Genomic DNA, 10,751 nt, shown 5'->3' with positions numbered 1-10,751 from the left:
AGAGTTCTCTTCCCTTCCCTTCTCTGATACGAGAGCGCTTTGTTAACAAAGTAATACAAACAGTGCGCTAATTCAGACGAGAACAGCAGCGAACAAAACCAGCGCCTATACGAACAAAATGGTTTGTATGTACAAATTTCTCAGTACACGAAGTTGTTTCTAGCCCGGTATCCGAAATTGCAGTAGACGACTTGACCAGTTCCCGAGCTGGATTATTCGGTGATGAGAGAGTAAGCGACCGCTGCCATTTTAGTAGCGCCTGCCGGTAATGTTCAGCACGAGCATTACGGGAAACCGTGACACAAACTGCACCTATCTCAAGAAGAAACACCACACTTCACTGCCAAGTGCTCACATCAAGTCTAACTCTAAGAAACAACACTCAAGCCTTGACGCTTCTCCCAACATCCGGGGAAGAAAACCTTCACACAAACTGCACCTGTCATAAAAAAGATGAAGACTCACCAGTGTCCACAGTGTCCGAAGGTATTCACCCGTCCTTCACATGTGAGGCGTCACATGTTAGTGCATTCAGGTGACAAACCTCATGAATGTCCAGTGTGTGGGAAAAGATTCAATCATCTTGGACATGTGAAGACTCACATGTTAGTGCATTCAGGTGAAAAACCTCACGAATGTCCAGAGTGTGGGAAGAGATTCAGTCTTCTTGGAACTATGAAGACTCACATACTAGTGCATTCAGGTGAAAAATCTCATGAGTGTACAGAATGTGGGAAGAGACTCAGTCGGCGTGGAAGTATGAAGACTCACATGTTAGTACATACAGGTGGAAAACCTCACGAGTGTCCAGAGTGTGGGAAGAGATTCAGTCGGCATGGAAATATGAAGACTCACATGATGGTGCATGTGGATGAGAGACCTTTTCAATGTGCCGAGTGTGGCAAAAAATTTAGATTACGTAGAGCTATAATAAGTCATATGTTTATGCATTCAGGTGAGAAACCTCATGATTGTCCAGAGTGTGAGAAGAGATTCAGTCGTCTTGGAGATATGAAGACTCACATGTTAGTGCATTCAGGTGACAAACCTCACGAATGTCCAGAGTGTGGGAAGCGATTCAGTCTTCTTGGAAATATGAAGACTCACAGAATGGTGCATGCGGATGAGAGACCTTTTCAATGTGCTGATTGTGGCAAAAAATTTAGAGAGCGTGGAAAACTAATAAGGCACATGTTTGTGCATTCAAGTGACAAACTTCACGAGTGTCCAGTGTGTGAGAAGAGATTCAGTCGTCTTGGAGATATGAAGACTCACATGTTACAGCATTCAAATGATAAACCTCACGAGTGTCCAGAGTGTGGGAAGAGATTTAGTCGGCATGGAAATATGAAGACTCACATGATGGTGCATTGGGATGAGAGACCTTTTCAATGTGCCGAGTGTGGCAAAAAATTTAGATTACGTGGAACTATAATAGAACACATGTTGGTGCATTCTGGTGACAAACCTCACGAGTGTCCAGAGTGTGAGAAGAGATTCAGTCGTCTTGGAGATATGAAGACTCATATGTTAGTGCATTCAGGTGACAAACCTCACGAGTGTCCAGAGTGTAAGAAGAGATTCAGTCGTCTTGGAGTTATGAAGAATCACATGTTAGTGCATTCAGGAGACAAACCTCACGAGTGTCCAGAGTGTGGGAAGAAATTCAGTCTTCTTGGAAATATGAAGACTCACAGGATGGTGCATGGGGATGAGAGACCTTTTCAATGTGCCGAGTGTGGCAAAAAATTTAGAGAACGTGGAAAAATAATAAGGCACATGTTAGTGCATTCAGGTGATAAACTTCATAAGTGTCCAGAGTGTGGGAAGAGATTCAATGAGCGTGGAAGTATGAAGAGGCACAAGAAGATACATGCAGATAATAGGCTAAACACTTCATGTGTGGAAGATAGTTAAGAGAATGTTGAAGGATAATGAGGCACATAATGGGGGTCCGTCTAATTACCACAAGCTACACAAGCTTCAGAAAGCTTCCTGGCAATACGTTAGTAATGAAAAATATGATATGTTAGGTTAGGCTGCCCTAACCTAACCTAACCTAACCTAACCTAACCTATTCTATCCTAACCTAACCTAACTTAACCAAACCAAACTTAACCTAACCTAACCGATGCTTGGATCGTCGACTTGATTTGGCGTCACCAGCTTTTTATTTTCGCCTAATTTCTTTATAAAAAGATACTTTTTCAGATTAAAATTATGTTTTTTCGTGTTGTACATTCAGCACCAACATTATAATGAGTAAATATATCATATTTATTCATTGCTAACGTATTGCCAGGAAGCTTTGTGAAGCTTGTGTAGCTTGTGGTAGCTTGTGGTAATTAGACGGACCGCATAATGGTATATTAATTTACCTTTAATCTACCAGTGTGGGATCACAATGTCAGTTGGATGTTCTTCGAAGGTAATTCTATTTTGTTTGAGAAATACACTTCACAATGAAAGGTAAAGATCTGAAGATATTTTATTATATTGTTCTTTTATGAATGTTAGATGACCAAGCTGTCACTATAGGAAATCTCAAAATTGCTGATAAGTATAGAAATATCTCTTTGATTTAGCAAAGGTAAAACAAAGCTTTAAATGTTTTTCTTCATATTTATGTAAATAATGTGCTTCCTTTTTTTGCTTTCTTTGGAAATTTATTTAAAATGTAATATACTCTGTAGCTAAGTTATGGACATTTTTGTTGTAATATTATTTAGCATTGGAGTTGGTGAAGAAGACAATCTGAGACGTACTTAAGGTGAGACCATTTGATTGGTAAGGAAATGTATATTAATTAAGGAATTTTCTCATCAGATTCATATGCAAACTGATGTCCATTTTTTATTTTTTGTTTAGGCCTATTTATGAGTTCTACTCTTGATTATAAATATTTCACCGAAGAGTATATTGAAGGCTGATTGGCATTTATAGCTGTCAGTCAAGTTAATATGAAATTTAAATTTATATTACTCTAGAAATTTATCACTCTAAATTTACCAGAAATTTATTACTCTAGCCTAACTTTATCAGTTATGCTGTAATTGTATGGGAATAATGCTTTACCTGATTTACCTGAGGGCCACTAACCCGAGTGGCCTCGATGAGAACAGGAAGTCGTCGGCTTGTTCACGGTTCCCTTCTCCCTCCCAGTTTGCCTTCATGATTTTTTCCAGATATATTTTGAAATTCAGCACAGTTTTTGCAGTTATGGCTTTGGTGGGTCGGCAGTTCCATCGATCAATAACCCTGTAGGTGAAAAAGCCTGATTCAAATTCAAATTCAAATTCAAATTTTTATTCAGGTAAAGTACATACATACAAGGTAAGATACAAAAGTTGATGGACTTATAGATAGAGCTAGTACATACAATGCCTAAAGCCACTATTACGCAAAGCGTTTCGGGCAGGAAAAACACTAAGACTAAAACTTAATACTAATTGAGATTAAAGTATAAATTGTCTTAAGAAAAAAAATGGGAAAAAGAGGGAGGGGAAACATGGCAGAAAAAAAACAAAAATACAATTTGATCAACAAACAGCATTGTTTAAAATAGAAGATATGGGTTGACATTTTGGGGGTGAGGTAGGTTACACTGAGTTAATTAGGTAGTACTTAGTTTTTATCTTAAACTGGTTGAGAGAGGTACAGTCTTTAACATAATTGGGAAGGTCACTCCACATTCGAGGTCCCTTGATTTGTAAAGCATTTCTAGTTTGACTAAGTCGTACTCTTGGAATATCATATAGGTATTTGTTTCTGGTGTGGTGCTCATGGGATCTGTTACAACCTTCTAGGAAGCTTTTAAGGACAGGATTGACATTACAGTTCAGCATTTTATATATATAAAATACACATGAGAGGATGTGCAGGGACTTAATATCTAACATATTCAGAGATTTGAGTAAGGGTACCGAGTGATGTCTGGGGCCAGAGTGAGATATTGTCCTAATAGCAGCTTTGTGTTGAGTAATTAGAGGACATAAATGATTTTGGGCAGTAGAACCCCAAGCACAAATACCATAGTTGAGATAAGGACCACCACACCAGAAACCACCAGAACCAGAAACCACCAGAAACAAATACCTATATGATATTCCAAGAGTACGACTTAGTCAAACTAGAAAAGGCAATGTAAAGGATCTGGATGTACTCATGTCGGAAGACCTTACCTTTAAAGAACACAATAAAGTAGCCGTCACAACTGCAAGAAAAATGACAGGTTGGATAACAAGAACTTTTCACACTAGAGATGCTATACCGATGATGATACTTTTCAAAACGCTTGTGCTCTCTAGAGTGGAGTACTGCTGCACAATGACAGCACCTTTCAAAGCTGGAGAAATTACTGACCTGGAGAGCGTGCAGAGATCCTTTACTGCTAGAATCCACTCAGTAAAACATCTAAACTATTGGGACCGACTAAAGAGCCTAAAACTGTACTCCCTTGAGCGCAGGCGGGAGAGGTACATAATAATTTACACGTGGAAAATATTAGAGGGGCTGGTCCCAAACCTGCACACAGAAATAACATCACATGAGACCAGAAGACATGGCAGGATGTGCAGAATACCCCCGTTGAAAAACAGAGGTGCAACTGGTACTCTGAGAGAGAACTCTATCAACATCAGAGGTCCGAGACTGTTCAACACGCTTCCACTACACATAAGGGGCATAACTGGCCGACCCCCTCACAGTGTTCAAGAGAGAACTGGATAAGCACCTCCAAAGGATACCTGATCAACCAGGCTGTGACTCGTACGTCAGGCTGCGAGCAGCCGCGTCCAACAGCCTGGTTGATCAGTCCGGCAACCAGGAGGCCTGGTCGACGACCGGGCCGTGGGGACGCTAAGCCCCGGAAGAACCTCAAGGTAACCTCAAGGTAAGGATAGATGAGAGAATAATAGAGTGTCACCAGGGTAGGGCGAGGTACATAATATCTGATCTTAGAAAGAATGCCAAGTTTTTTAAACTTTTTTTTATATATTTAGAATGTGTCCCTGGATATTCAGCTTGCGGTCAATGAGAACACGAAGGAATTTGCCATCTACTTTATTACAAATTTGGGTATTGTTAATCCTGAGATTTATTTGATTTTAGGATTTATTGCCAAACAAATTATAGAAAGTTTTGTCAATATTGAAGGGTGAGTTTGTTGGCAGTTAGCCAGTGATGGACTCTATTTAGTCAGGACTGGAGTAAATGAAGGTTGTGTCGTCAGCAAATAGAATTGATTTGAGATGTTGGGAGGCATTTGGAAGGTTATTAATGTAGATGAGAAAGAGGAGAGGGCCAAGAATGCTGCCCTGGGGAACACCAATGTTGATGGGTAGGGTGGGAGAAATTGAATTATTCACAGAAACATACAGGAGCCTGTCAGTAAGGTAAGACTTAATGTACTGCAGGGAATGACCTCTGACTCCATAATGTTGTAATTTAAGAAGGTTTTGGTGGTTAAGTGTCAAAAGCCTTACATAGGTCTACAAATAACCCAACAGGGAATTAATTTTTATCAAGAGCTGTATGTATCAAGTTAATCATACTAATAAGTGCATCGTTAATGCTTTTTTGGGGGTCTGAAGCCATATTGACAAGAGCTAAGTATATTGAGTTTGGCTAGATAAGAGTAAAGCTGCTTATAGATTAGTTTTTCAAATATTTTTGACAAGTTTGGCAGAATTGATATAGGTCTGAAGTTGTTAACATCAGTGGGATCACCACATTTGTGGACAGGGGTTACTCTCGCTTTTTTTTAGAATATCTGGCAAGGTTTGGAGTTCAAGTGACTTCTTGAAGAGCAATGCAATGGCAGGAGCTAAAAATCTGGAGGCTTTTTTGTAAATAAGAGTTGGTATCTCCTCAAGGGCACCAGACTTGGTTTTAAGGGAAAGGATTATGTCAGTAACATCAGTGGAATTAGTAGGCATTAGGTACAGAGACTGTGGATAGTTTCCTGTAAGATAGTCCTGAATATTAGTACTGGAAGATGGAATATCATTTGCAAGGGATGACCCAATGGAAGAGAAGAATCTATTGAACTCAAGAGCAGTGTCAGAGGCTGAAAGCAGACCATCATTATCTGACAAGAGTATTGGTTTGTTATTTATAATCTTCTTTGATCCCAATATTTGAGAAATTGTGCTCCATGTTTTCTTAATATTGCCCTTTGTGTGAGTAAATTTATCTTCGTAGTATTTACTTTTGGCTCTCCTAATTTTTTTAGATAGCAATGATGAGTAATTCTTTGAGAATTCTTTGGAGACGATTCCTAACCTATACTTCTTCACAAGTTCATGTTTTTTATTAATTGATTTAAGTATCCCCTTTGTAAGCCAAGGATTGTTTAGCCTTTTAGTTGTGACTTGTTTCGTTAGCATAGGACAGTGGGTGTTATAAAGGCCAAGAGTTTTTTGAAGAAATGATTGCACTGATAGGTTGATGACCCCTATGTTCCCTAATTCAGATTCCCAGTTGATATTAGCAGCAGCAACTATAAAATTACCTATAACAGTTTCATTGTGCACCCTAAAGCTTATCTCCCTTGCCTCTAGAGGTGGTTTGTTAATGTTGGTTAGGAGAAATGTGGGGGTAATGGTCTGTAGTGCTATCGATGATTATCCCTGAAGTAAGTGGAGAGGTTATGTTGGTCCAGATGTGATCAAGAGCCGTGGTCAGCAGTTCCATCGATCAATAACCCTGTGGGTGAAAAAGCCTGATTTAAAGTTATATTAGCCTGATTGGCAATTATATTATCCTGACTGTCAATTTATAAAAAAAAAATTATATCAAAGAGATATTTATTTATGTTGTGGTGCTTGTGGGTTCTATTACGTCTATCAATGGACAGTTTCAAATCAGGGTTAGCATTTAGGAACAAGGTTTTTTACTTGTAAATAGCACAAGAGAATGTGTAGAGCGAGTGTATATGTAGCATGTTCAGGGATTTAAACAGAGAGGCTGTGTGTTGTTTGAAGACAGTTTTATTGTTCTTATAGCAGATTTTCGTTGGGTGATGATGGGCTTGAGGTAATTTGCAGTGGATGAATGAACGCCATGCATAGATACTGTATGTTGAGATACCAACCCTATTTTACAAAAAAGCACCTAGATTTTTAGCTCCAGCCATTGCATTGCTCTACAACAAATTATTTGAACTCTAAGCCTTTCCTGATATTTTGAGACAAAAGCAAGAGTAACCTTAGTCCATAAAAGCAGCAATCTCACTGAAGTCAACTATTATAGACCAATATCAATTCTGCTGATTTTGTCTAAAATATTTTAAAAGAGTTAATTTATATGCAGCCTTACTCCTATTTATACTTAGTTCTTGCCATAATGGCTTCAGGCACACAAAAAAACAATCATGCCCAGTTAGTATGATTAATTTCATTTATGCAGTTCTTGGAAAAAATGAGTACCTTTTTCATATATTTGTTGACCTACATAAGACGTTTTGACACTAAACACATTAGCTTTCTTAAATTGCAACATTACGGAGTAAGAGGTCACTCCTTCCAATACAGTACCTACAATCTTACCTCAGTGACAATCTCCAGTATGTCTCTGTGAATAATTCCAATTTTCCCACTCTACCTATTAACACTGGTGTCCCACCGGGCAGTATTATTCGCCCTCTCGTCTTTTTCATCTCTCCTTACCTTTCCAGCCCGTTGCCATCATGAAGGGGCTTAGTTGGCGGATGCTAGAGTGTGATGCTCCATGGGACAGTGTTCTCTGTCCTTTTGAAGCCTTATGCTCCTGCTGCCTTCTTCACTAATTGTGCTGAATGCTTTTTCCTACTATGTTTAATATTTCCTTCGCAATTCTCCTTTTTAATTGCTATTTCCCAGCGACTTTTTGCTATTCTTGATCATTCTTTTAGATGTTGTCTTCTGTTTTCACACTGGGTGTTAGGTGACGCACAGTCTCTCGCCCGTAAAACTTTGGTACCCGAAATTGTTGAGCAAAGGGACACTTTTATTGTCACTCTTTTCCTTCGTTGTTGAGCCCAATCTTGACGGACTGATGGTTCTTAAAATGATGATTGGGGGGGGGGCCACATCTTATCGGGTGTCCTATCCTCTAATTGCGGCGCCATGGTGGGTATGGGGGCTTGTTTGTTGATGAAATGATTACCTGTTCATTTACATGCTGATATCTGACCCTTATTTTTAACTTCTCAGATGTGGGGTGGGAGACCAGGCCCCCAAGTCAGACTGTGATGGAAAGCCGGGCTCTGTAGCCCCTTGCTACTTTGGTCCCAGACCAAGCAGCTCTGGACTTTCCCTGCTCGATACCCGCTTGATGGTGTTTTGGGAGTTCTTCTAGTCCTCGAGGCCAGGCTTGACTTGTTAGAGCTTGGTCTACCAGGTCCCTACTACCCCTCTCTGCTCCTCTTCTACCTCTGTGGCAGGGTTGAGCCCCAAGCCCCCAGTGATGACCACCTCATCACATGGAGTGACTTCATCTTTCATTGTAACAACTGCGCCTTTTACCCCCCCCTCCTCTTACTGGGGATGCTCGGTGCCATCCTCTCCTCAGTCACATTCGCACGATTCCTTCCGGTTCTAATACCTTCCAAGCTTTGTTTTGTCCTGCTACATGGACTAAGTATTTTAATCTCGGTCATGTTAATTCTACTCGTCCTGATGATTAATTCATCCATAAACACCTAGTTGATACCTGGTTGATGGGGTTCTGGGAGTTCTTTTCCTCCCAGAGCCCGGCCCGAGTCCAGGCTTGACTTGTGAGAGTTTGGTCTCCTAGGCTGTTGCTTGCAGCAGCCTGCAAGCCCACATACCCACCGCAGCCCAGTTCATCCGGCACTCCTTGGAGGAAACTTTCTAGATTCCTCTTGAAGATGTCCACGGTTGTTCTGGCAATATTTCTTATGCTCGCTGGGAGGATGTTGAACAACTGTGAACCTCTGATGTTTATATAGTTCTCTCAAATTGTGCCTATGGCACCCCTGCTCTTCACTAGTTGTACTCTGCATTTTCTACCATATCGTTCACTCCAGTATGTTGTTATTTTACTGTGCAGATTTGGGACCTGGCCCTCCAGTATTTTCCCACTTGTATATTATTTGATATTTCTCCCAATGTCTTTCTAGCGAGTGCATTCGGAGAGCTTTGAGACGATCCCAATAATTTAGATGCTTTATCTAGTTTATGTATCCCGTATATGTTCTCTGTACTCCCTCTATTTCAGCAATCTCTCCTGCTCTAAATGGGGAAGTGAATACTGAGCAGTACTCAAGACGAGACAGCACAAGTAATTTGAAGAGTACAACCATTGTGATGGGATCCCTGGATTTAAAAGTTCTCGTAATCCATCCTATCATTTTCTTGGCTGCCGCAATATTTGCTTGGTTATGCTCCCTAAAATTTAGGTCGTCAGACATCATTATTCCCAAATCCTTTACATGTTTCTTTCCTACTATGGGCAAATTTGATTGTGTTTTGTACCCTGTATTATGTTTAAGGTTCTCACTTTTACCGTATCTGAGTACCTGGAATTTATCGCTGTTAAACATGTTATATACTGTTGCCCAGTCGGAAACTTTATTAATATCTGCTTGTAGTTTTTCAATATCATCAGCAGAGGTAATTTTCAAGCTGATTTTTGTGTCATCTGCAAAGGATGATACGAAGCTGTGCCTTATATTTGATTCTATATCTGATATGAGAGTAAGGAAAAGCAGTGGTGCAAGGACTGTACCTTGAGGTACTGCAGCTTTTAACTGCACTTGGACTCGATTTTATATGGTTGACTGTTACTCTCTGTGTTCTGTTCGACAGAAAACCGAGTATCCAGCGTCCTACTTTACCAGTTATTCCCATTGACCTCATTTTGTGTGCTATCACTTCATGGTCACATTTATCGAATGCCTTTGCGAAATCCGTGTATACCACATCTACACTCTGTTTTTCTTCTAATGCCTCAGTGATTTTGTCGTAATGGTCAAGTAGCTGTGAGAGGCATGATCTTCCTGCTGTAAATCCACATTGGCCTGGATTGTGGAGGTCATTGGTCTCTATGAAACTAGTGACCTGACTCCTGATCACTCTCTCAAATACAGTACTTTTATTATGTGGGACGTTAGTGCAACTGGTCTATAATTCTTTGCCAATGCTTTGCTACCTCCCTTGTGTGGAGGGGGCTATGTCTGCTGCTCTAAGCGAGTCTGGTATCTCCCCTGTGTCCAAGCTTTTTCTCCACACTTTACTGAGTGCCTGTGCTACTGGCACTTTGAATTTCATTATAATTATTGAATTCCATGAGTCAGGACCCAGGGCTGAGTGCATTGGCATATTGTCAATTTCTCTTTCAAAACCTGCCGCGCTCGTGTTGATATCAGTTATATTTACAGGGGTTTGGATATCACACATAAAGAAGTTGTCCGGATCTTCCACTTTCATGCTCTGTATCGGGGTGCTAAACATGTCCTCATTTTGTTTTTTTAGGATTTCACTAATTTATAATAATATAATAATAATAATAATAATAATTTTTATTTAGGCAAAGGTACATACATAAAGAGATTTTACAAAGTTTGTTGGCTTTATAGATAGAGCTAGTACATACAATGCCTAAAGCCACTATTACGCAAAGCGTTTCGGGCAGGAAAAAACACTACTGACTAAAGCTTAAAACTAATGGGTAAAAAGAAAAAAATGCGTTGAGTACAAATAAAAATAGAGGTAAAAGAGGGGGGGAACATTGTTGAAAAAACAGCACAA

The 10,751-nt window shown here is 40.0% G+C and overlaps 1 protein-coding gene across 1 annotated transcript; it reads left to right on the top strand.

Annotated features, from left to right (window-relative positions):
• Positions 1-675: 675 nt before the first annotated feature.
• On the top strand, positions 676-8,337 carry LOC138360006 (gastrula zinc finger protein XlCGF8.2DB-like). Its single transcript, XM_069319912.1, has 3 exons — positions 676-955; positions 1,544-1,652; positions 8,193-8,337. The coding sequence occupies exons 1-3, from the start codon at positions 676-678 to the stop codon at positions 8,335-8,337; spliced, it is 534 nt and encodes a 177-aa protein (XP_069176013.1).
• Positions 8,338-10,751: the final 2,414 nt, after the last annotated feature.

This window comes from Procambarus clarkii, chromosome 1, assembly GCF_040958095.1.
Source record: "Procambarus clarkii isolate CNS0578487 chromosome 1, FALCON_Pclarkii_2.0, whole genome shotgun sequence".
Classification (NCBI taxonomy): domain Eukaryota; kingdom Metazoa; phylum Arthropoda; class Malacostraca; order Decapoda; family Cambaridae; genus Procambarus; species Procambarus clarkii.
The sequence above is the reverse complement of the archived record's forward strand: the minus strand, read 5'-3'. Positions and strand labels throughout refer to the sequence as shown.